We start from the raw sequence: 27,033 nt of genomic DNA on the forward strand, positions 1-27,033 counted from the left end.
TCTAAATCTTATGCAGAATTTCCTTTCTTTTTTCTCAGGTCCCTTGCTGATGTCAAAGTTTTTCTGATGCAGTAGACAGTATGAAGAGTGTGAAAGTGAGAGGATAATTTGTTCAAAGTTCTTTAGTTCAAGTCTGAAGCTTTGACCATAAATCACTTCCTTCAGACCTGTTTTCCTCTCAGATCTACTTTCACTGACAACTTACTGCACTTCGTATCTGCATGAATGTCCTGTGGGAAAGGTGGTTAATTGATGCAGGTTGGAAGAACAGAACAGAGATCACTCTCTTTTCTGGGAGGTTCAGAAGGTGTCCTTCTGTGCATTTTTATATGCGGAACTTAAAGCTAATTTGTGTTTTCACACTTTATTGAGGTATCTGTGAAACATGGAGTTAGGAATATAATTTCAAACAGAGTTAAATTTTTAGCTTTTCTATTAGGTATGTATTTTGGAACCTTTATTGTATGATACGATTGGCGTGATTTGGAAAACACTAGTGTTTCCTTGAATCATTAAAATAATTATCTGGAAGAGATATATATATATACACTATTGAAGTCACCTTTGTGGGACTGCAAAGCAAATATTCAAGCAATATGTAAAGTAAAATCCAACTATTCCATCACTAAGCATAACTATGGTAAAAATAATATGGAACAGTGTAAGGGGAAAGCAGCACATCTGAACAATGTTAGTATTTCACTAGTGAATGTAGGAAGAGTTAGAATAACTGATATTTAGCACAGAATAGCAGGTAAACAATCTAGTCCATAACCTCAACAGTCTGAAGTGAATGAGTTAAATCAAGTAAGTCAGGATCTCTGGCTTGTTCAACAAAGGGTTGTTTAGATTTATTTATACTTTAATAACTTTATTTCCCCAATAGTCTGTCTCCTTGAAAGAAGATATTAGCTGCTTTGTGTAACTTTCTTAGAAATACTTCATACAGTCTTATTCTCCACTTGATCACTCTTTCTCTTCTTACATTATAAATATGCAGTTAGTTTCTTTTCAGACTAGATTAATAAAACCTCAGTGCCTCCAAGGATTTGTTGCAAAAATGAAGGCAGACATGTATACTAAGGTACAATGTGTAAATTTTCTAATGAATATTTTAAAGCATTAAAATGTAATTTTTTTAAACAGCTTATTGGCAGTATGGTACACCAATTAAATTTCCCTGGTCATTAGGCAGGTGAAAAAACAGTCTCAGCTGGAGTTTTGCCTGTCTGAGGGTATGAGATGAAGCTCCAGACGGACCTAGTGCACATCTCTCTAAGCACACCTGATTCTATAGATTCAAGAGCACTGCATGGCTGGAAGACTTCTATTATTTACCCAACATACACATTTATTTCTCACTACCAGTAATAAGATTCACAAAAAATACTGAGCTATGTCTTTTGGAAGAAGATCTAAGTTTTCAGCAGAGTTTAGAGTCATTGTTTCATTTCAATTCATAAGCACACCATGGATTGCTTCCATATAAATTTTTTATGGTCTTGAATATCAGTTTTCCATGCAGCGTGCTGGTCAAAGTTTGAAGTCTTTCAGATAAAAGTCTAATGATTTTGATATGGCTTTCTTTTGGGGAAAATTAATGGCTTTCTCAGACCCTTTGGCTTTTTTATTCTGTGAAAGAGATTATTCTAAAAAGACTGGAAAATAAACCAGAATTCTTTTAATTTAAACTAGCATTTTTTAAACCTCAGAACCAAAGCCAAAGACTTCAACTATCATTTAGAATTTTTCAGGTAAAGCTGCTGTTTGGTTCTGGTAGAATTTTGATTATGGAGAGGCTCCAAGCTTTGACCCAACATTTAATTACAAATCTGGTATAGCATGAAGCTAATCCAGGATTCTTGTTTTTAAATATCAAAAATTGAGGGGAAATATATGACTAGCAAATAAGCACAGGCCATTCTAGGGCCAAATAATTGATGCTGAAGGCAACTCAGTGTCTGACTACCTGTGTACATGTAATGCACAGTCTTCCTTGTGTAGTCTGCAACTGCTCTTTGTGTTCTGAATAGCTATAAGAGAGAAATTATTTACATATTTAAAGCTAGTTTCCTATTTTGTGGCGGGAAAAAAATCAGGTCTCTTTGTACATTCTGAGGCGCATTGATTTCTGATGTTCTTAGTTTTATTATTTCCCCATATGTGTCAAATTATTACATTTGTTGTATTTCTGTGCTGTAAGCCCTCAAATACTGTAATTTTGGGAACCTACAGTCTGCTCACAGGTCTGGCTCCATCATCAACTTTAGTCCTCTGTTTGGGAAAGTGCTGAACTTCAAGATACATATGTGTGCCTCTGTGTGTGTATATTTGTCATGTATATATGTGTGTGTGTGTGTGCATGTCTGCGCATATTTATTTTTTCAGCTTTTTGGGTTTTACTAAGTGTCAGAAATGAATGGGATGGCACTATGGAACCTGAAATCACAGAAATCTGCAAGAAAAGATATGCTGTGTTTCAAGCAGAAGGAAATGTTATAGTTGAAATGTGTCTTAAATGTGTCTTAAATCTCAGATGCCCTTTTTTTTCTGTAACAAGCCTTTTGAGAAAAGGCAATTATCACTTTTTGGTAGTCTTATCTTCAAAAGAGTTACTGTAAAGATCCAAGTCCTGTTTTATCTGCATGGGAAGATCCAAGGAGATAATGTGGGAGGCAATAGTGAAAACGATCTGGATAATTCATTGCAATGGAATGTATAAGTTAAAAGAGAAAGTTCCACTGAAGAACTTGAGGTAGAGAGGTATTCTTCTGGGTTTTTTTCACTGGATCACTTCCAAGTGATGGCAAATGATCTAGTATGTGTTTAGGGGCAAAGTGGTTCTGGAAGACTTGACAGCGGTTCAGCTAATGCACTTCACAACTGTTCACAACTTGAGTGCACATGCAAAAGCAAGTGTGGCAGCAAGATGGATGTAAACCAAAAAGATAAGGAACTATTTTGTCATGAGATGACTGAGAAGTACTTGTTGAACTATGTAATGATAATTTGAAATTATTTTTATGAGCAGAAGTAATGCTTCTATTCCATTACTTGTAGACATCTAATGTGTATCATTAGACAACACTAGATATGTATAAAAACACTTATAAATGTTCCACCAGTTTTATTATGTGCTTATCACATATACAATTTTCTTTGAGAAGTTTTCGTTATTACTATTAACTGTTTTTATGAAAGACTTATCCAGTCAGAAGGCACAAAGATCACCATATTATTCTGCAGAACTGCCACACTCTGTGAATGAGAAATCAAGAATAACCAGGGCATTACAGGAAGTTCTCATAAAGTACATGATAAATATTTGAAATAAGTAATATACTCAGAAGTCAGAACTGGCTCACAAATGAATTTCAATAAAAGTGTAGGGCTGAATCAGTGAATGCTGTTGACAATGGAAAATTTTTGAAGAGCTTTTTAGAGAGGATGGGAAAAAAGAGAAATGAATATGAGGTCACGAGAGAGAAAAGAAGAGAAAATTTAGATAGGTCAAACCATGGCATCTCTGTGGAATTAAATTCCCAAATTTACTGCTAAAACCTGTCTTGTTTAAATCATAAACATCTTTACTTGGAAATTCTATGCAGGTTTTCTGACATGGTGAAGTTCATCAAAGCAGGGATGAGGGCTTTGCAAAGTGATAACAATTAAATTGAGGACTGCATGTCGCAACTCTGACCTCTCTTTACTGTTCAAAGATATGCAACACAGAATCTGATTCTTGGCACATCAGTGAAACCTGATATGGATGTACCAGTTGAGAGTTTAGATAGAGATGGTCACATTTCCCTTGCTGTATGTGTTGGCATCTTTGCAGTCATGGAAGTTTCCTTAATAGCCAAGGATGTTTGCTACTGGATCAAAGAAGCCCGTTTCTGGAAAGCACCAAGAGCAGTATTCCTTGAAAAAGGCTTAAAGAATTACATACCAAGTTGAAGAAAAAAGGGCAAATATCTTCCACATGAATTTGACTCCTGGATTATAAATCACCCATTCCTAGGACTTGCATATTATCTTTACTTTTTTTGTAAATGGGATTTAAATTTCATGCACATAAGCAGGCAATAAGGTTATGATGTTCCTGTTACTATTTTGATACAACTTTTATGCTTCTTTCATTGGATGAAATGTTCAACAGTATGAATATGGTACAAATCTTTTGGTTAGGATGCCTTATACATTTGGGAGACTGAAGTTTACAAATTTCTGTTGAGAAATAACTTGCCAGAGGCCTTTAAGGCCAGGCTGGAAAAGCAGGAATGGCTGCTTTGATTCTTGCTGGGGTGGGTAGACAGGTGATGTTGGCTTTTCAGGGTGCTTTCTAGCCCTGCAGTTCTCTTGAGAAATGAAAAATAATGCCTGTTCCTAACTTATTTAACAAAAATCAGCAGGATTCAGCTCAGCTGGTGATGTGGATCTGCATGTTGATCCATTTACAGATAAGTCAATAGCCAGAAAGCAAGTAGGACATTATTGGTTGTGTTAAAATCTGAATTGTTCTGAATACAGCTAGAGAAATAATGCTATAAATACTTAATGTCTTAATTCAGATTTGTTCCTTAGCAATCATCTCTGCTTTCTCCAAAATGCAGCAGCATAAGTTATGTTTAATAATTAAAATTTTAGAATTTATTGTTAAGTTCTGCTTTTCATCTAAAATAATAGCTACAGCTTTGTCAGTGGCATCTTTCATTAAATTCTTTTCAAACAACTTTTTTCTTTTGCTAGCAAAAAACCCACTGTGGATGTTAGTAAATTGAAGTCAGATTTAGATCTTGGTAAATTGCCCTTAATATATACCATTGTAATGGACATAAGAAACCAGACCATATACAAAGAACAGTAATTGCCACTTTATTGATGTAACCACTGTACGAGTCGAGGAAAGGCTCCGGGACACTGGAGAAATGCCAATTTTCTGAAGTATAAAATGTTTCTTTCAAAATAAAATATGAATTTTCACAGTAAACAAACATAAACCCCACTACTTTTCTTCTCCATCTGAGAGAAATAGAGAGGGTGAGAAGATCATGAAAATACATAGGTTTCATAACAACCCAGTTAGAAATTTTATTTTCTTTCTCATCGTTTCACAGTTCTTCATCAGCATTAGCTTCAAGTGCTGTCAACCTCCACAAGAGTCTAATGGAAAAAAGAGTAAAGGGTCAAAAAGTGCTTTTGCTTAGAGTTTTGTATCCACCTGAAACTAAAAGGAGGTTGGATTCTTGCTGTAAGTCACATTTTAAGGAAGCTGTGCAGAACTTGACGGGAAAACTGCTTTTGGATGTGATAGACAGCAAAAGTCATACCTGACTTAGGAAACATGCATGCTTAGCTGGAAGATGGTGTTTTCAATTCTGAATTTTTATTCCATGTACTTCTAAGCAGACTTACACAGGAATCAGTGTCTGTACATTTGGACATACCTTTGACTTTTTAGAAGAATTTGGCTCAGTTGTAGTTGATCTGTTAATTGACAAATCACTTTGGGAGTGTCCTCTAAGGATCTATCTTTCAACACAAAGCATCAAATTGTAGGTTTGTGTACTCTGTAAACATGGTTTGAAAACTAGTGAAAGCCTTTCTGTTACTGAGCAGACTTTAGCTCAGACTGCTGTGTAGCCATGAAAGATTCAGTTAAGAGTGAGGATTTGTCTCAAATGTTCTCTCCGTGTGCAGTTGCCAGCTCTTCTCAGCAGTGCATGACAGCCCCTTGCCATGCCAGATACAGATGCATTTCGGGGTGCTTCATCTCTGGAGTTTGCAAGTGTTCTTTATGCACTTGGAGAAAGGTGATGATCAACATATCTGTATCTGCAGTCTTAGAGGTAGCAAACCTAACTCTTAGAATGGCTCAGTTCCTGTCAAGGCAAATGGAGACCATTGCCACATGTGGGTTCTACGTAAGCAGATCAGATGTATTCTCTAGAATGACAAAATCTTATAAAATAATAATAATAATAGTCAATGCACTTGGATTCATGGACAAAAATGTCAATATTTTGGGATATTTTTGACAAAAGCATGTATCTGAAATCTTTTTTGGTTGTGCTAAATACTACAGGTATTGGAGATATCCTCCCAGAAGGAATAATTACTCAAAACACTAGAAATTCATGTATTCTGATCTCCTGATCTGATTTCCAGATACAATTCAAGTAGGTGCAAGTATCTGTACCAGCTCATTATATAAGCTCAATATAATTCCATGTGTGCTTCAAAGAGTGAATGTTTGGCAAATAGATATGAACTAATTTTTATTCTAGGACCTTGAGCCTGAGAATTGCTCAGCAAACCATTTATCTGTGTGGTTTTCAAGGACTTAGAACAATAGTTTTATTTTAGCCAAGATGTCTTTCTTAGGTAATTTTTACACAGAAATGTCAAAAAAGCTGTTGGAGTTTAAATATTTAATCAATTCTCATCTGTCAATATATTTTAGAGATTCTTTTTTCTTTTATATCATCTTTGAGTGTCTTCTTTTTGCGACAAGTTATGATTAAAAGTTGTAGAAGTTAATACAAATTACACATAACTCAGAAGTAGAGAAATGGGCCCTGCTGTCTGTGACCTCGTTCCCATAAGTTTGTGAGCTTTATCCCCAGTTCCTTTGCTGGAGACCATCACCTCCTGAGCGGTTAAATGTCTGCAGTAAGCATCTATAATGCACTGAACAGATGTGTGTAATAACCACTTAATGTTTTGCTAGGTTTTGCAATGGAACAGGTATGGTTGCTGCTCCTGCTGACGATTAAAGTGCTTTCAGTGACTGCTCAGTTCAATGGATACAACTGTGATGCTAACCTCCATAGCAGGTTTCCTGGTAAGTGTTTAATAGACTTTTTTCTAATGGCGTCTTTATTGTCTTAGTTCAAAGCAGTGCTTATTTTTAAATACAGAGCTTTAAATCTGTCTGAAGCCTGGGGGTAGGACTTCATGTTAAGTGAGTGTTGACTATCTCAGTGACAATGAACTTCTCTAATATTGCACTTTACTTTCTTCTAATTACACAGTGGGCAAAATTTAGTGCCTCACTTCAACATTAAGTGCTTGGTTAGGGACAGGTGAAGCAATGCAATATGTCTATGTATGATGTATGCTCTTGCCTCTAAGTAAATGGAAATTAAGTAATTTTTTGGATATTGGATGTTCAGAGCTATTAATACAATAAGAAACAGAAATGAAATGTCAGTCTTAGTGACATGTGTATCAGGGTTTATTCAGCTAAAGCATCCTTTTAGTCTCTATTACATTGCTTATCCTTCCTGCTTCAAGTTGTATTTTGGGCAGAATAATAATAGTAATAAAATGACTCTGAATACTGGAATGCTGTCTCTATCACATCTTGTTTTTCTGAGATAGCAATTGAATTGAATAGTTTAGTAATGAACTCTCAGTATAGTATTATGGTGTAATACCTTTTGTGTTGCTGCTTGCTGAATAATAGTAGTTTTGATGGTGTTGTTTTTTTTGTTTTTTTTTTTTGTTTTTTTTTTTCCAGGAAGGGTCAACTCTTTTATTAAACTTCAGTCATCAGAAAGCAGACAGTGTGTTTGTTTTCCTTTGTTACCACCACACTGCTAGATGCTTTGTTGACATAAAGACCAGCAGTGGGTTTAACCTTCTTCCACTTAATCAATATGAATATGAAGAACAGAGAAATAAGACATGCAAAGAAGATCAAATATATTGTCTCCATTCCTGAGAAAATCATTTTTTAACTGAGTATTTTACAAGCTAGTTATATATTTCCCTTCTTAGCAATGAGTTTTCTAGGCTTACCTCAGATGTGTGGGTGAATTGTGCCCACCTGTCTCAGATCTATCTTTTAAGTTGTCTTATATAATTGTGGGTGGTTTTTTGTTATTATTCTGGCTTCTTGAGAGGATTACAACAGCTAGAGGTATGTTTAGATTCCTCTTTCCATTTTTTAAAATTTTTCTCTGGTCATTTTTGCACAAGCCCTATGCCAACATTTATTTGCAATGCAACACCTGTGAATTGAATTCATCTCTTATTGTGGATATTTAGGGGCCTCTTGCAGTTCTGCCTCATAAAAAAGGGTCATATCAGATTCCATGTCTGCCAAATCTCAGTGACTTGGGAGAAAATCTGTTTAGGGTACAAGTAAATAGACTTTTTTTTTTAGAGTAAATGCTAATGACTCCTCACTGCCTATAGGAACTCAGAGAAGAGTCCTACTTTTTCTTTTTTGTCATCTTGGGCAGTAAAGATTCAAAAGTTGGACTTTAATCAACAGTCTTAGTGCTGATTTTGAGAGCTAGGAAAGAAAAATAATTCTGTTTATTAGTCATGCATTTGAGATGGGAGTAAAAACCAGAAAACCCATTTGTTCCCAAATTTAGAAGGTATTATATTCAATATACAGAAGGGCCTGCTATGTAATAGGCTGGAGCTAGTGGAGCTGAGAGGCTGCTGGAACTCATTTTTCTGAGTTTAAGAACCTCAGAAGATGGGTGAGAGAATCTCTGCAGGAAAGAGGGCCTCACTGTTCCTGTGCTTGCTTCCCCATATCTTGGTTCAGACTGTGGCTTTGAGGCAGCTGCCTCAGGGCCTTCAGAGTCCAAATGTAGGGGGAAAGGTGAGAGAGAGATCAAAAAGGAGAATGTTTTGGAACAAGTGTCTCCTCAGGCTGAGATAGTACCCACAGAATCTGGTTATGGGTAGACTTTCTTCCTGTTTCTTATTTGTTCCTCACAAGGAATCTTCATCGCCTTGGATGGGAATTCCAGCTATGGGGTAAGAATGGTGTGCAGATAGAGGAGAAGCCATTGGGTTTTGAAGTTGCCTGCTCTTTTTCTTTGAATGTTGTTAAGAACAGAAGTTGTTTTCAGCAAAGAGGAGAAATTAAGCCTTCCTAAAGGAACCATGGAGCTCATCCATTTTTCATTTGTTTGTTCTTTTATCATACATTGCTTTGGTGACTTCTTACATAGGAATGCTGCTACATAAATAGGATGACAATCAGACAGGACTTCTTTTTGTGCATTTGCAGGTTTGTTTTAGAGTGTAGGTAAGCCATAGTCAGCAGGAATGAATTAAAATTATCCCTGTATTTGGCAGATTGAAAATTCAGTGACTTCTTATGCCAAAAGCTAGATGGGTTCTAAAGAACACATCCTTCAGAGAGTTTACCTTGAGAAAAAGACTTTATTTCTGCATTGCAGTAAGGCATAACTTTTACAAGGCTTTTGGGAGATGGAGCCATAGCAGTCTGTCTTTAGCTGGGAAATGCAATTTTGATTCAGGGGGCTCTTGTTGTAAGTACATATTGAGAACTTAGCAGAAACTAAGGAATGTTGCACCTTTTTCACTTAAATGCACTATGTATTTTAATTCAATATCAAAGCAGTGCTTTGATCAAACAGGAAGCAAATGCAGAGAAGCTGGTTTTGAACTGTGTCTTTGCATGACTCCTCTACTGGAATGAGTTTTATCTATAGTGGTCTGTGGCAAACTCCTGTCCTCTCAAGTTTTTTTCTGCCTGCTCTGGGGTGAGTCTTGGCAATGTGTGGAAGGGTACCAGAGCAGAAGGAGGCAGTGGAGCTCCCAGGATTTGTCTCATCACCACGTGTCTGTCCTTAACTCATGATGGTCTCTGTAGTATCTATGTACCTCCTGAACTTTACTCTGTTTTGCTTGTGACACATCCATGAGTACTGTTGGCTATAGGTAGCTTGGGTGATTTGAGTCAGAAGGAAATCAAGTGGTTTGCTTGTATGGAAACTCTGTGACATAGAGGTCATTGTATTTAAGGCTTCATCAGGCGGGTGACGTAACCTTCAAACCATCTATCCTCTCTTACTCAGAAAACCAGAAGATTTTAGTGCAGGAATACAAATACTTTTTTTTTATTATTATTTGGCTTGTTTTAACATATTTAGGAATAATATTTACCTTTCCAAATTGACAAGAAATGAGCTAGGTGTTTAGCATCTAAAGAGACATTAGATCTGTTTGTGCCTGGTTTCAGATTAATATCTGAACAAAAAATGTTTTATTTCCAGAATGGAAATTATTTCCATTTATTTCCATTCCAGAATGGACTAATTTGGCAGCCATGCTTCCTTGTGAAGTAGATGGCAGAAAAGGTTCAGTCTGGAAAGGTTGTTTATCCCCCTGTATCGCACAAAAATTGTGTTTGTACTGTATGGTCTCATTTCCCATAGTGTCAAATGATAATTTTGCAAGTGGTAATGGTAACTTAATTGGTGGAGTTAATATCCTGCTTTTTTAAAAGGCTTGAAGTGAGTTATAAAATTAACTGAGCTACTTGATGTTAAATGCTGCAATTTGTTACAACCTGACTGCTTCTGTATTTGGTCCAAGTAAGCATAAATGCACACTTTGCCATTTGCCTTTTTGTATTGGTCCCTCTACCTTAGTATACTCATTAAATGGATCATAATGGTCCTCCTGTAGTGGAAAACAAGGCATGCTGTTTCTTGATCTTTGTATGTTATATTAGTGGGATTATGATCATGTACAAACCAGGAGTATTTCATGCCAAATCACTTCGACTTCTGTCTTGCCTCCAGTACCTGTCTGCCCAAATTTATACCCAGTTATTTCCTGCACTTGATTCTTTTGGCTTTAAAGCCACCATTAAAACTGTCTAGATTAAACTGTTCGTCCTCCTGTACTGTGGGGGAAGAACTAGTTCATTGTAATGGAGATTTCATTTCCTTTCTGTTGTGACAATGCAGTGAAACAATTCATTCCAGCAGTCTTAATGGTATAGTATTGACTGAAGTTGTTCTGCAATTTTTAATAGCACTTAATCTTCAGGCAGATGTAATAAATTAATTGTTATATAAAGGAGTAATGTCTGTGTTTAACACAGTGCAGTATGTCTTTTTGTAAAGCACTAGACGAAAACAGCAGAACAGCATCCCAGCCATCTATGGGTAAAGAAGACCTTGCAGAAAAGCCATGTTATAGCTCTAAAGCAAACCAAACTCTTACCTGTATCCTAACATGATGTTTTTCCTTTCAGGACATAACAATCTTCAGAAATTTTGAATAAAAAGTTGAATTCACCCAAGACTTTTTTTTTGCTGCTCAAAAATTGATCAATTTTAACAATTGCTGCTTTTGTGTTGTCATTATGTACAGAATGAAAGATTGCAAGATGTTTTGTAGTATTGATCATCATCTTTCAAGAGCCAACTGATTTTTCATCAAAGCTAAAGTTGATGGTTCTTAAAAAAAAAAAAACAAACACGAAAACCAATAATAAAAATCCCAACTTGACAAAGTTTGTAATAAATTGCTCTGATAAACTGTTGATTGTACTTTGAAGTCTGCACGGTCTGAGACTGTGATCTCATACAAAGTGGACTCCAGATAACCGTAGACAAATGTAGCCAACTTCATGCCAGAGTGGGCTGGAACGCAGAGCTTGACCTCCCAAATTTCTCAAAATCACTGGAAATTTCTTTTCCAGAAGGGAACTGTTTAATCAGACTCCAAATGTGTAACCACTTGCTGTTTTCTACTCTATTGCAATGCTTCAGTTCATGAACGTGCTACTAAAAGATTTGCGGGGGAATTTTAGAATAATGGTTTTGTTGCACGGTAGACTATATTGTTATTTTAATTTTTGGTTTTTTTCTTTAGTTAAGTTGTAGAGTGAAATCTGTTCTCCAGAATAATGCAATTCTGACCTTTATATTCCAATATTTTGCTGTGACTGAGGTCTAAAAGTTTATTTGATTGGAAATTACAACGCTAGATTAACTGCTACAATAGTTACGTGTGATTAGTTGAAATCTTCTTACCATGTCTTTCCCTGTATTTTTCTTGCAGCTGAACGAGATATCAATGTTTTCTGTGGAGTACAGACAATCACTATGAAGATAAATTTTTGCACAGTTCTTTTCTCTGGTTATTCTGAGACAGATCTGGCCCTGAATGGGAAACATGGGGATGCCCACTGCAGGGGTTTCATCAATAACAACACCTTTCCAGCAGTGGTCATTTTCATCATCAATCTGAGTACTTTGGAATCTTGTGGAAACACTTTAGTGGTAAGATATAGTCCAAGTGAAATTGTAGCATGGCTATTTATGCATAGGATCCAGTGAATGTCTTTGACAGCATTATATCTTTTATAGATACTTTGTGTTACCCAGTTAGCAATATATTGCATACATCAAAGAAAAGTGGAGAAAGTTGGTAATTTATAATCTTGATTACTAATAAGAAAATGTGGTGGGACACATATTTATTCACTGATTAGAAAGTATAATTTTAATTATTTTTTTTTGGTGGAAAAATGAGATTTTTCCAAGGCATTTTTAAAACTCTTGCTGAACATGCCTAGACTTTGCAGAAATAGAGTTGTACAGTTTGTGTGTATCACGTTGAACAAGCAGTGACAACTTTGTATCAAAATACCTATGAGTAACTTAGAAAAACAAGTGTAGAAATATATTATTTTTAAGACTTTTATTCTATCTGACATTCATATTTGCACTTGATGCCTGTCCATTTTTATAACGAGCCCCCTGTTTTGTTGCTAATTGTGCCAAAAATGGGCTGAAATATTTGATATGCTCTGTGACCCCTTTGCCTTAGGCTGAGTTTTCTTTTAAAATTTCAACAAAAGAACAGTTTGCCAAGTTCAAGATTCTCTTTTCCCATTTTCACTGAAAACCTGTAACACTTCCATGACTTGCACTAGAATAATTTTTTAGGAAGCAACTTCTTCCTGTTCTTGTGTAGTTGGTCACATTGTAAACTCTCTGAACTTGCCATTTAATTATAATCATAAGAGCTTGATGTTTAAAAAAACAAAACAAAACAACCTAGTCTGGTAAATCCAAATAATTGGAGCTCCCCATGAAGTTCCCCACAAGGCTGCACAGGATACAAAGACAAAGCGGCAGCTGTAAGAAATATAACCAAAAATTCCCCCCCATCCTCTCTGTTTAGGCATACTGTGCCCCAAACAAAGAGGATAAAAGAGCAGGGAACATCTCTTATCATGTTTCCTATGCTGGAGTAGTACAATCCTGTACATTTCTTGGCAGTGTTTCACAGCAAAGACCTTAAAACTAATTTCCAATAAAAGTAAAGGACAGACAACAGCTCAGGCAGAACTTGAGTAAAACCCGGGTCTATCTGTGATACAACAGACTCAACTTTTTATTTTATGGGAGTGGAGTGATGAGGAAGCTATAGTTGGCTATACCACCTCAGTGATCTAGCCTATAATTTTTAGGCAAAATACAGACCTTAGAAAACTTGATTTTTGACATTTTTGTGCCATTTAGCAAATCATTAGGTAAGCCACTTGTGAAGTGCATGGCTGCTTCTGTCTTTTAGGTGTATTTTCTGTAGATGAAGAAATCAAAAACATCCTGTGCTACTTACTGCAAAGTGTTATAACTCATGTGCACCTCAGGATGATACTTCCAGAATGAAATACCTTTTTAAGAAACCATGTATTCTAAAGCTGCTGAAAACATCTGTTTTGCTAATAGTTATACCAAAGAAATGCTACAGTGGAAGTCCAGTGCCATGTTAATTTGCTTTACTGAATTATGTGCCTATTGAGACAGCAAGCCACCCCCATGTTCAGATCAGTAGCTACAGACGAAGTGGGGTCAGGCTGCTACCAGAAGGAAAGTGTCCTTCAGTTTTCCTGACAACTGCATGTTATTGCTGGCTCTGCACATTCTCTGAGCCTGAGCAAAAATAGCACATGCTCATGGATTGAATTTAGGTTGTGTTGGCATTAAGCTTGTGTTACTTTTGAGCTCTGCAATTTCTGACAGGTTATAGTTTGTAATTTAGAAATGTATAATGTAAACAAAACCACAAAGTTCAGCTATTCGTTTTGTATCTATTTATAAAGTAAGTTGTTTTTGATATGTCAAAACCAAAGCTCAACAGTGAGGGAATATTGTTTCTGTGAATGAAATTGCTTGTGTATTTGCCTTACTATTGTATATGTAAGCTCATTTTAAGGTAATATTTTTTAACAATAATAACAAAGTTCCTTCAGTTCTTCACAGTAAGTCATGTGAAGTCATTGGGAATGGTCAGAAAAAAGCACCTACCAAAAAATACTCTTCCAGGATTCATAATTTTTTTAAAGCGTTGCTCAAGTCTGTTTTAAGAACAGGGGTATAGCTTGTGGACTGTACACACGTGATTTTAGGGAGGTGAAAAGTCGAACGCAGGGAACATGTTATTAAACCAAACTAAGTTTTGAAGGATTTACTGAAGATATTTCTGGATAAATTATGAGCTAAAGCATTGATGTCCTTAAGTATTTTTTGTTCCACGGTTAACTTTCAGATAATAGTAATCTTCTGTCTCCCTCAATAGGTATCCTCAGCTCGAGGTATCAATGCTTATGGAAATACCTCAGTGATACAGATAGGGAATGTTTCAGGCTATATTGATACACCAGACCCACCAACAATTATCAGCTATTTGCCTGGGCTTCTGTACAAATTTAGCTGTAGCTACCCACTGGAGTACTTGGTTAACAATACCCAACTTGCTTCGTAAGTGTGCTTTTTGATTTCTATGTGCTTCATTACCATGTTTGTGTAAGAATGTATACATGCATACATAGCAGTATTGTCAACATAGGAATTTTCAGGTGTGCAAGAGTAAAGGGAAAGGAAAAACACCAAAAGAAGAGGTGATACAAAGAAAAAGAAAATTCTGTAGCATCATTATATGAGAAAACATAGTTTATGAAGAGCTGTGTTTTTTAAGAGACCATTAGATAATGTAAAACTTCCATTAAAATTCAAATGTTCTGATGAAAAATGATAGCAGCAAAAAAAAAAGAAGTTCTTCATGAAATAGTTTGTAGGCATGTAAACACAGAATGCAAGAGAAAATATATGCATGAGTAAACCTTGTACATTATGAAAAGTGGGTTATTTTTTGTTACTTTGTTTCTGCTAATTATTTTTCTGATTCGTGTTTCCAGTAGCATCCATTATTTTCTGCACAGTTAAGACTGTCAGTATTTCTACTATAAATTCCTGTTTCTGAAGTTTATAACCCAAATGCATAAATTAACTCCTTGTGATATGACTCATTGAGTTTTTTTAATGATAAAACTCACTGAAGTATGCAAACGCAAAAATAAGGTATCTTTCTTCATGATGATTTTTGTTTTCTGGTTCTCTTGTAGGTCATCAGCTGCTATTTCTGTAAGAGAGAACAATGGTACATTTATCAGCACTTTGAATTTGTTGCTTTACAATGTGAGTATAAAGCACAGTAATATGACTTGAACTAAATTAATCTCTGCACTAAGTGGGTACAAGTTGGATTAGCAGACCAAAGTATAGACTCCTCTTCATTATTTGCTATTTCCTTCTCACTCCTCCCATGAAGCAGGCCTTTCTTCCAGGCATCTTTCATTTCTGAATTCCCTTTTCCTTTTTGTTTGCATGTATCTGCTGTCTTGTGTTTATATGGTTCATCTTTGAGGTCACTCAGTCTCTTTGTCCTGTATTCATACGGTTCCTCAATTTACAGCTCTGGTTTTCAGTGTGTAATACCATGTCACCACTCAATTGTCCTAGTAATAACAATCATACTCTGAAGTGCATGCTTGTGTTTGAATTTATTATTTTTGTATGTGTGAGTGTGTGTATAGGTACGTTGTACTTAATCAGAGAGTACTTTGTAGTACTCTGTGAAATTATTCCGGACCTATTCCCTTAGCAATAAACTGTAGCACTTTGGCTGGGGTGTTTTTATGTTCAAGCCTGGTCAGATTGTTTTGATCATCTGTAATTGTAGTGAGGGATGTTGAATTTGTTCCCAATCTATAGCCCGCTGCATATGTTGCCCTATGGTGTGGACTTTAAAGATTTTAAGGTTTATTAATAATAACAGTTTTCATCCAGCACTTCTTACTTATATTTTAGATAATTTAACTTGAATATGCATTTACTGTAAAAGCTTTTACCATGTAAAAATGGTTGGTGACCATAAAACATAAAAAATGCACAGACCTCTACTTAATATTAATCAATGAAATTATATTTTTGTGTTGATTAAAATTTCTACTCATACATTTTAAATACCTGATTTAAATATCAATTTTTCAATCTATCAAGCATCGTTTTTGTAAATTATGAATCTGATTTTTTTTGCATTATTATTCATGCCATCATGCTGCTGAGTTATAATTCATGCAACTGATTTAAAAGTCAATGCTTTATGCTTTGAACATAATGAGCTATAAATATTGCAACAGGACATTTTTCAACGGCATGCTTTAAAAAATTATGTTTGTTTGAAAGTGCAGAGCTCCAAATAACAACCTATAATCTGTTAAAATGAAGATTATGCTTCTCTCATTTTTAAATAAACCTGTGATCAAAAAGATGGGCCAGAGTGAGGGTAGGCAAATTTCTCAGTCAGGTCAAGCATTGAGCACAATGTATTTGCTGCCTTTAGGGCCCAATTCAGAAAACAGTGAGGAATAAATGTTAGCAGTGGTCATACTGAGCAGTTTTTCCTCAAATACCACATGCCAAGATGTGCTTTTATCCTCCCTACTCCAGTAAGCTTTTGAGTTTACCATAAACAGGGGTGTCTTACCTTTCTGATTTCAGTCATATTACTCACCCCAGTGAGTAGCACTGACATGAATAATACTGCTAAGGCTGGCAGATTCAAATGGGGGGATGTGCCCTTCTGCTTCACATCCTACGGCTGGATAAATAGACGGAAAGCTTGTGCATTGCCTGCGTTTTGCCCAGTCCTTTGGACACTTAATGTCTTGTGGGTTCGCTTGGTCCCTGTTAGAAGTCCTGATTTTGGGAGGGGCCTCAAGACTTGTGTCCACTCTTGGTATTGGTGAGGGGTACTGAGGCATCTCTTGGTTGCAAGTAGGCATACTTTCAAATTTTAGTTCTAGTGTTATTTCTTAAGATTGACTGTTAATCTTCTCAGCTCAACTCTATCTTCCCTCACAAGACGTTGTTTACATCTACTTTGTGATGTTAGTACATGTCATTGTTAGGAAAGACAAGAGGAGCCCTTATGATAGACTCCGAGTTTAACAGCAAAATGTTTAATGGACTCTCATAGAGCCTAAGTGGCTATATGCTTTTATACCTCCTTGCAAATATCTGTCTAAATGAGTAAAAAATACTCTTCAAGAATAAAAGAACAACTATGTAATGTAATAGTAGGGTCTTGCACTCTTTAATCAGTTGCAAAATGTGGCAGAGCTATGTGTTATAGAAATGTAAAATTAATTTGAAAGAAGGCAAACCTATCTGATTTCACTTGAGCAGATCTCCAAGGACTTGCTCTGTGCATATCTGAGCTGGTCTTTCCTTGCATGTGTACCTCTCATGGCCTCCAATGCTGCAGAGTTTGGATATTGGGCATGCTGTGAATTTTGGCATTGTTACCTTTGAAAAGAATCACTTGAGCTTTGTACTTAAACCTTATTGTTGCTGTAAACTACTACTTGCCATGGTCTTGCTTGCCACACGGAACCTGGTCAAAATTCTCTTTAACAAATTTTTTCATGCACATTGAATGTTTTGACCCCTCACAAGAGGTCTCAACATGCTGAATGCCTGTGCTATTGGCATTAGCAACCTATTTGACATAGGTGATGTTACCAGTAAGTGCATTTTGATATGCTGATCTAACACCTGTCACACAGATCTGTTTCATGGCTTTGTTGCTAAAGTGACATTAATGGTTCAGACTTTTCAACAAGAAACTAATAAAACAGCTATATCTATGTAGTAGTACATGGGGAATTCCCAACTTTTATGTTGAATACAGCTTTCTTGAAGCAGTTCTTTTGAAATACTAGAATTTAAATGAAAGTATTTGTTACTTGTAGTCTTCAATAAGCCAACTTCCATAGAAACTACATTTTGTGTAACAAAATGTGTCTGTTCTCCTGGACTATAGCTTAAGATATATAAAACCTGGTGGCATTGCTATCTCCACTAGTTCATGTAGCCTTAACATTTCCTGGGAAAGGGTACACTGTGACCACCCAGTTAAGCTCTTCCTTCAGGAAACCACAGTAGCTGCTACATTTGCCTGTAGGCCCTGGGAGTCTTACTGGAGTGTCAATGAATGGTACCTTTTCTTTAATCACTAATCCAACCACTTCATTAAATCATAAACAAATTCTCCCAAATAGTTGCATAGAAAGAGGTCTGTCAAGTGTTTTTCATCTTCATAGACAAACTTGTAGGCAAATGCTCTGGCACTGCTTTTTCTTCCTTTACAGAGGACAAAGTGAATGATCATTCTACATAGAAAGGTCAGAAAAATCAGATGAGATTTCAGTCTGTGGATGCAGGTGGATTGTTTCAGTGGAATTTCTGCTACAGTGAGGCAATGTTTGTTTTTCAGGATTCAACATACAGCCAGCAGCTCCTTATTCCAAGTACAGGTTTACCTTTGAAAACCAAAATATATGCAGCTGTAAGAGCAACCAACCTTGATGGAAGGTACCATAAAGAATGTTATTTCTTGTCTTTCTTGCTATTCAGCTCTTAGTATTGCAAATTTTTCTGATTTAGAAGCATCTATCTTTCCTCATAGCTCTTTTGTGTGTCAAAATAATGATAGGTGTTCAATAATCACTGCCCTTCCTCAGGAGGGTATCAGGTTCTTGATGGTGAATGCATGTTTTGCTGAGGTTCTCATTATGAAAGTTTTCCTGTATTATACTTTAATTCTTATATTGGTTGTATTTAAGGAAAGACCTCTGTTTGACCAAGTGAGAAAATCCAGAGCTTTCGAAAGTGAATTGTTTTTTATTTCTAGTCTTATGTGGCCATAGCTTATGAGAGAAGGTGTACCAAGCGTGTTAGTATGGTGGTTGACTTGCATAAAACCAAATGATATGATTTATACAATTCTACTGATGTGCTGTGCTGTTTAGTATTTTAAGCAGTGTCAAGAAACAGAATGAGTCGTATGTGACCTGTTAAATACAATAATTCAGGGTCTATGTAACAGCCTACATTATCAGTTTATATGCTTTCCTGTCTGTCCTTTACTTACCTCACTCACTCTCCATCCCTACTGTTCTCTTGCCAATTCACCTCATCACTTTACTCCCTGTGCAGGTGGAATGTTTTGATGGACTACTGTTACACCACTCCATCTGGTAATCCTAACGATGATCTTCGATATGATCTTTTTTTAAGGTAGGTCCTGTGTAAACCCAGTATTTTGTTGTCCTTCCTTAGAAAAAAAATTACAAATCTCTCCAGTAGTGGTGCCCTAAACTGCCTGGAAAGTTTAAGCGTTATTACCAGGGAGGACCAAGGGATAGGCTTATAGATAACATGTCAGAACTTAATCTTGTGTGTGAACATAACATAGAAGCAAATGCAAAACCGTAAGAGTTATGGGGGTAGAAAACCATATATCCAAAATAGCTCTACTAGGGATAACATAAACACTCAAAGTGAATGGCTAAACTGACCTTTATTTAACCAAAGGTAAATGTGGTGAATGACAGTGATATAAAACACCATAGACTCCAGGCCAGGAAGGTAGTTAAGCAAATGATTAAATATAAATAGATTCTCCTACTTCTGCTTCAAGTAATAACATCTATTTGAATTGGAAGTTCAAAAAAAATCTTGGCAGTATCTCAGATAAAATTTTATCTGTGACAGTTGCTGGAGAGATACTGTCTTCATTTGGAGTTACCTGTCTATACTTGTTAGCATACCTGATTGCTTTTTGCTTCAGGTCTCAAGTTTCTTTGGGCACTGGAATTAAATGGTACCTTGGTTGTAGCTGTGGTGTTGCAAAACAAAGTGTGGTGCTTTTGTAGGAATGCATTTCAGCACAGGACTGTGCAGCCTGACAGGCAGATTGTGTCTACCCATGTTGCACTGTGTTCTTTTCCAAGGAACTAAAGCATTGAACTTGCTGCTTGGGTTATTCTTACCTAAGAGCTTCAAAATACTAATAGAGTTGCTCATCCTAGTTTTACTCTTCTCTACAAAAAACAGCTGTGACAAGGACCCACAGACAACGATAATTGAAAATGGCAAGAGTCAAATGGGCCGGTTTTCCTTTGAGGTGTTTCGCTTTGTGAAACACAAGAACCAGAAGATGTCAACAGTCTTCCTTCACTGCGTGACAAAGTTGTGCAGAGCAGATGACTGTCCCTTTCTTGTGCCAGTAAGTTTTAGTGGACAGAATTTGTTGTTAATTATCTGGATATAAAATAGGCACTGGAGTTCTTCTGCATGCAGACGCCATGGAAGTTTGGATGGCACAGAACAAAGGTGACTTGCAGGGGACTGAATTAAGAATGTTTTTTGTGTCTGAAGGAATGTGAAACAACTAATGAAGAATATGAAAATGAATATTCTCATCTGGAAATAAAATAATGCTAGACCTGCAAAGCATAGGTTGTTGAACACATGAGAAACAACCTTTTCACCTTGTGGTCCTTAATTTTTAAAAGTTACAACTCCCAGACAGCTTTAGAGCTGAAATTCTTAGAATAGCAGCAAGGTATTCATAATCACAGTGGATGAATAGAAATACCTTAGAATAGAATTTACAGAAAACTTAAAGGTGTAGGAAGTGCTGTTATACTGACAGGGAAAATTTGTATGAGTTCATCATAGTGATGATGAACTACAAGAACATCATAGTGATGAAATCCTATGCCTCATATAGTTTGTTATCACCTCCATTATAGTTTTGAAACTACTGTTTCATTGAAGTTCATGAAGTTATGTCAATTCAAAATTGTCTGATTTTACGAGTGTCAGGAACAACAAACACATTTTGGAAATTGAGACATTTAAATAAATATATAAACATAGAATGTTCTGTGATATCTTCAGAATGCAACATTTCCTACTGAATGACTTCTCATTTAGAATTTTGAAGTGCTACCTGTTCAGTATACTCCTGAAATTTTGTACGTTATTTTATATTTTTATGTTACACTTTTACAAAATTCGTTTTGTATTCAATTTATGTTCTGAGGTTTTTGAAGTTCTTTCACAAGAAACTTGTTCTTTCACATTAAAGAAATGCTCTTAGTTGAAGCATGCTTTAGTACCCAAGATGCTTGAGGTAGATGATAAGTTACAGATGTTAAAGGTAGATTCCAGGTGAGAGTGCTGGGGATTGTTTTAGTGTGAGTCTTTGCTATTCAGAACTCCAAATGTGGAAATTCTCACTTGAGAATCTTGCTAGAGTAGGGATTGTCAAGCAAAACAGATTTGTTGGGGAAAACTGTCTGTAAACATAGCTTTGGGAAATTAACTACTGAAAATTTAATATACTGTATGATGGATCTTGTGCACAATGGTGATGTAGTTTTGTAAACAAAGTGAGGCAAAATACAATGGGAAGCCAGGCATTTATAAGATACAGTTCTAGGAAATATTGCAGGTGTTTTTATTGCAAAATAATATAAAGCATATTAAGAAATAAAGTTGTAGTATTACTTATCAAAGAGTTTACATTAAAACAGGAAGCACAAAAGGACCATAATTCTGTTCCACTCTGAATCTGTGACTGTTTTGATTGACCACTCAGATTTGCAGTAACAGAGAAAAGAGAGATGCTGGTGGGAGGACAACTTGGAACCCTCAGAGCACATCTGGCAATGCTGTAATCTCTGCTGGTCCCATCATTACAAGGAGTGGTAGGAATGAACAATCTTTTTCTATGGACTGCAGGAATTTCAGAAACCTGGGGAAATAGCAATTTAATATAAATTTGCAGTGGTTCAGAGAAAGGATGAATTCTCCATGAATTTGCTGAGCATTTTTTCTCTTCTGTTGGGGTCTTTAGTAGAAATTTTGAGCTAATATTTGTATGGCTCTCACATGCTTCCTACTCCAGTAAAATCACTGTAGGATACTGTTATAAATATAAGATTATTATAATAAGTTCAAACTCACTGGGTTGACTTTTTTTTTTTTGGTCAGATTTCATGGTAGATAATGGAATTTAAGGTACTGTGTTCAGTGTTGCAATTTAATTTGGACAACTAATGAATATTCACTGTCACTTTCTATTCACCGTATCTTCCCGCTTCCCTCTGAGTTTTTATCTAAGTGTTGCCTAAAATTAATACATGCTATGCCTAACCTTCATCTATAAGAAAGAAATAGGACAAACACATTGCAAATTTTAAACAGAGGGGGCACTGCTTTAATTTGAGGCTGAAATTCCATGATTTCCATTTTTATTGCCAGAGTTTTTAACAGAAAAAAAAGCAGCTCTAAATGCTCTAACTGTAACCTGCAGTTTCTGAACAGAATTTGTGACTGCTGTTGACTAAATAATAAAAATAAAGTATTTTAAAAGTTTAAGAAATCACTGCTATTTACAAGTAGTTGCAGTTAAGCAACTGATTTCAGCGGTCTTGGATTTAGGGAGATGAGAGCAGGACTGAATCTGATCTAGGAAAAATAATTTAAACCCTTGGGAATAAAATCCTTCTTTTCGTGCAAAGTGGTTGTACCCACATATACAGAGAGAACTGACCCTCCAGAATGGGGAACCATCTAACAAGAGACCATTTTTAGAAAAAATACACTGTTATGAGCAAAATCTCTGCAATGAAAATGATTAATTTTTTTGCATTATACATGGTCCCAATTGAGTTGCTACTGTCTGATTAGTCAAGAAAAAGTGAGAGCTAACTTCAAAGTTGCATACATGAGTACTTATGGGAAATGAATGACAGATCTGCTCAGACAAACATGCATGTTAGAGTATTGCTGCCTTAGGCAAGTAATGGAAACTAGATACAACTTGTTATATGAGCAACCCCTGTTAAGTAATATAGCTTATGATTCAAATGCTGTGAATGCTATTTTTACAATTAAAAAAAGAGGTATTTATCATTTTCCTTTAAATATTGCATTGCTTCAAGCAAAGTGATCTGTCCATGGGTGTTTTATAGTCCCGAAGAAATGATAAACAATTTTATAATTTCATGACAACTGTTGACGTTGTTTAAACAAAAACATTAATAAGGTTGAAAAAGGAAAATAATTTTTTCGGTGTCTTCCGCTTGAGATATGTGGGTAAAACTTCTTAGATTAGAAATATTTATCCATCTTCATAGTATGCTTCTGGAGCATCTTTCTGCTGCTGTGACAGAAGGATAGTTTGATGTTAGGTACTCCAAAAGAAAATGGGATTCAGTTTAGTACTCAGCCATGAATTTCAGGAGTGGCATTGGACAAGTCCCTCAATCTGACTCACACCTCACTTTTCCTTCTGGAGCAGAAAGGGAATTAGTTTTGCTGTCTCTTCTCATTGGGAAAATAAGCACATAAAAACCATAAGGCTTATGTATACTATAGTTAACAAGATAAAAGAGAGAAGATCATGAGGGAACTTAAACAAAACTATCTGGGTTTGGATGAGGAGTGCCAGGATGAAGTGCTGGCTTACTCTGGTGTGATGCTGCACTATTTTCAAAACCAACTCTGGCCCAACTTTAGCAAAGACACAGAGCCCATCAAACCTGCTGCACCCAACTCACCACAGTACATTTGCCAGTATTAGGACTGCAGTGGCACAGATGTGCAGCCCCTCACTTCCCTCCTTTAGGATGGTGCTGCATCTGTCCTGGGGCTGGACCCTGTGCATATTGGCACCCTCAGAGGCCTCTTGTGTGAGCCAGGTCTCCCCATTACTCCAGTCACCAGTTTTTCTGGCAACAGAGCTGTTTATGAAGCTGCCTTTGTAGGAACTGAATAGAGCCACTGCAAATGAGTAATGGTCCTCCTCCTGTGTAGCTCTGAACTCATATTTCTAACATTTTGTGCTTTGCAGAGAAATGTTATTGTTTTTTGTTAATCTAAAATAAGTCATTACAGGAGGCATGCATGGAAGAAAATGTTTTAGTCTCTGTATGGAAGCAAAGCAGGTACCTACTTGTGAAGTTGAAATTATGTAGCTTTTGATGGATGTCTCGGTTAAATTTAGGAGACAGCTGCTCAAAACAAATGTATAAGTGAGCTATGCTTACAAATTGTGCACCCCCCCCCAAAAATATTGACAAGAAATGTAATTCTGAAAGGGACAATGGCAAGTAAGTAAAAACTGGAGACGAAATACAAATGTTTCCCTGGATATAATGCCCCTGTATAACTGTCAAGAGAAAAATGAGCATGGAGAAAGGGTATTTTTGTAATAATTTATGGTCACTGATATATTTTTCCTTGTAGAACACCAGGTAATTTTTTTCCTATAGAGATACTTTATAATATGATTAACAGTGAAGGGAGTTGTGTATAATATTGTGTTTAGAGTTGTATTTTTGTTGAAGGGCAGAATAGACTTTCCACGTTTTCCTGCATTAAGGTGGTGTTGGTTTGTTTTTCCACAGAATATTAAGTAGCTTCATATTGTTGTGCTGACATTAAAAACAAAGCAAAGTTGTGTAATTATTGTTATTGTCTGTATTCTAACAGAGATGCTTAAAGCTCCTAGTCAATAGGACAAGCAGAGCTGATGTACTCTTAAAATGAAATGAGGACTATTGTCTTTTGTGTTGAAAGGGGGGAGGAGATAGGCAGCGGTGTTTTAAAAATATAACATATGCCTTTTTTTTTTTTATATATAGATGAGACACCAACCAACAATTCAGAGCTCGGTAAGTTAATCAGAATTCTAAGAAACATGAAAGAGGGTTATGAGTGAAACAGAACTGAAGAGATGAATGATTTTGATTGATATCTGTGCAATGGCTTTTTTTTTCTTCTTTCGGGTTTTTTTTTTTTTTGTGTGTGTGTGTCATTTAAATAAGTCAATACCAACATACTGAAAAGAAAGCAATTGATAAGTCTGGAATTCTCAGTTTAATTTGTGTGTCCAGCTCCATCAACATAAAACCTTCTGATCCTATGGTGAAACTGAAATGAAGATCTGCTGCTATGTCATACGAGGGTGAGGGAACACTATAACCCCAGGTGCAAAATCAGACTTTAGCAGTAAAATTTGCTCATGCCACACAGGAGTAAAGCAGGAAAATGGTTATTATAGTGCAGTCCAGCTCAGTTCACAGCTCTAAACTAGAAGATCAGAGTTGCAGTTCCTGTTCTCCCAGCTTTTAACCACACAAAGAACCTATGGAGAAGTTTGGATAGAAATTGATGGCTAGGGCAGTGAAGCAAATAGACTGCAAGGGAGATTAGCGCTCTAAGTTTTAGGGTGCTTCTCCTTTGGGCACTTGGAGGACTTGTTTCAGCGTGTCTGTTACTGTTCTCTGCTGGTAACAAGTAGTTAATGACTAAGAAAGGATAGTCAGGGTAACCAGATGGTACATTGGGCCATTCCACCTCATACTCCTTCATGAAAGGACTGAGTGGAACAAGGAACCTATCCTGTCCTCTGAACTCTAATATTATTTGTTCCTTTCTTTTCTCAACTTAGAACATATAAAGGCAGCTACCTTTCTTACCTGTCATGGAAACAAAGTTCTCCCTGTAATTAATTTCTCCCTGGTGTTTTCCTACTCATGGATATAATTAAAATAATAAAAACCAGATTTTTTATTTGCTGCACACAGTTTGCTGTGTTAATGGCTGCTACCTGTCCTTTCCATGCAATGAAAGCAGCAGCCCTCTCTATCCCAGAGCAACAACCTTTCCTTTGCCTGTTGCTGTCCCAGAGGAGAGCATAGAGGTAGAGTGAGGTGAGATTACTACTATAGCAGACAGAAGGCAGCACAGTGTTGAGAAGGGAAGGGAAACCTGATCAACAGTGCTGATTTTTTTTCAGCTTTGGTGAGGAGGGAGAGATCACTGATGTTGAGGGCAGGTGGCTGCTTCTGGGAGGAGCAGTCTGGTTTCTCACACAGAAGCTGTGTTGTCATTTCACCTCACTCCCCAGCGCTGGTGATGGCAAACACACGTTGGTACTTTGGCTGCTACCTACTACTAAAATGCTTTTTTCGCCCTCCTGCTGGAAAAGAAAATACAGGCTGGATGTGTGTAGTTTGGTATCTCAGAACTGGTCCGTGAACAGACTGTTGAACTGCAATAAGTTGTAAATATGTTACCTCTTCTACCTGAGAATTGAGAAACACATTAAGAAGCCCTCTGTGAAGGTGTACACACAAGCTTAGAGAGGTCTGCTATCTGGTGTGAGATACGCCTGCTAAGAATTTATATACACTTTGAATTGACATGTAGTTAATGATAGTGTGGAAGAAATCCTTTCATTAACTTGATTAGGCCACAAATCCTTATACCTCTGCCTTGATAGTTCTTGGACAATGATAGTCTTTCCTTAAGTAACACAGGTCAAGGTTGGTCACTAACACATGAGGGATTATGCCTTAGAAGGCATATATCTTTATCCCCCAGCATGACTGATATTTAAAGAACTAATAACTCTTTTCAAAATATACTTAGATAAGCTTTATCCAAGTAGACAGATGCTCAATCTGAGCTACAGTTTTAGTCCCTCCACTGCAATTATACTGCATATAGAGTAGTCTAACAGGAAGACAGAAGTATTTGGCACTTCTGAGAGATTATAACCAGATCTTACCTCAGCATTTTTCTTCTCATTGCAGCTCATCCAAATGGACCTCCTTTCCAGATGAACTCAGTCACCAGTGCGCTGATTTCAGGCATTGTCGTCCTAGGAATATCAAGCATTTTCTTTTTTGTATGTTCTCTAACTCTTCTGCACAGGAATTGGCCCAACAGTTCAGTCCTGAGTGGCATCCGAAACCCAGTTTTCAACTGAAAGTGATGATTTATTTGCACTTTTTCTTTGGGGTTGCCTTTCTTGTCTGTGAAATATGATTCCATTAAAAAGTAATATTAAGGCAACACTCCAGTGGTATCCAGCTTCTATTCCAGTTATTATATATTTTTAGATTTGCTAGATGTTGTGTAGGTAAGTGGCAGTGACATTGGTAACAAGCAGAAAATGATGAGAATCTCAATTGTGTTTGCAATCAGACTGCATGACATTATGCCCATGAGTGTGCTGACAATA

The 27,033-nt window shown here is 36.5% G+C and overlaps 1 protein-coding gene across 2 annotated transcripts; it reads left to right on the top strand.

Moving 5' to 3' along the window:
* Positions 1 to 206: 206 nt before the first annotated feature.
* Positions 207 to 27,033, top strand: ZPLD1 (zona pellucida like domain containing 1). Of its 2 annotated transcripts, none has more exons than XM_032679542.1 (11): positions 207 to 258; positions 6,731 to 6,844; positions 11,851 to 12,071; positions 14,380 to 14,561; positions 15,206 to 15,278; positions 18,421 to 18,518; positions 19,143 to 19,223; positions 20,043 to 20,214; positions 21,595 to 21,703; positions 24,647 to 24,676; positions 26,603 to 27,033. In XM_032679542.1, exons 1-11 carry the CDS (start codon positions 222 to 224, stop codon positions 26,776 to 26,778), a joined length of 1,293 nt encoding a protein of 430 aa, XP_032535433.1. In that variant the 5' UTR covers positions 207 to 221; the 3' UTR covers positions 26,779 to 27,033. The 2 variants fall into 2 exon arrangements, with proteins under 2 accessions (XP_032535433.1, XP_032535432.1); XM_032679541.1 differs by lacking the exon at positions 207 to 258 and adding an exon at positions 5,163 to 5,251.

Source organism: Chiroxiphia lanceolata, chromosome 2, assembly GCF_009829145.1.
Source record: "Chiroxiphia lanceolata isolate bChiLan1 chromosome 2, bChiLan1.pri, whole genome shotgun sequence".
NCBI lineage: Eukaryota > Metazoa > Chordata > Aves > Passeriformes > Pipridae > Chiroxiphia > Chiroxiphia lanceolata.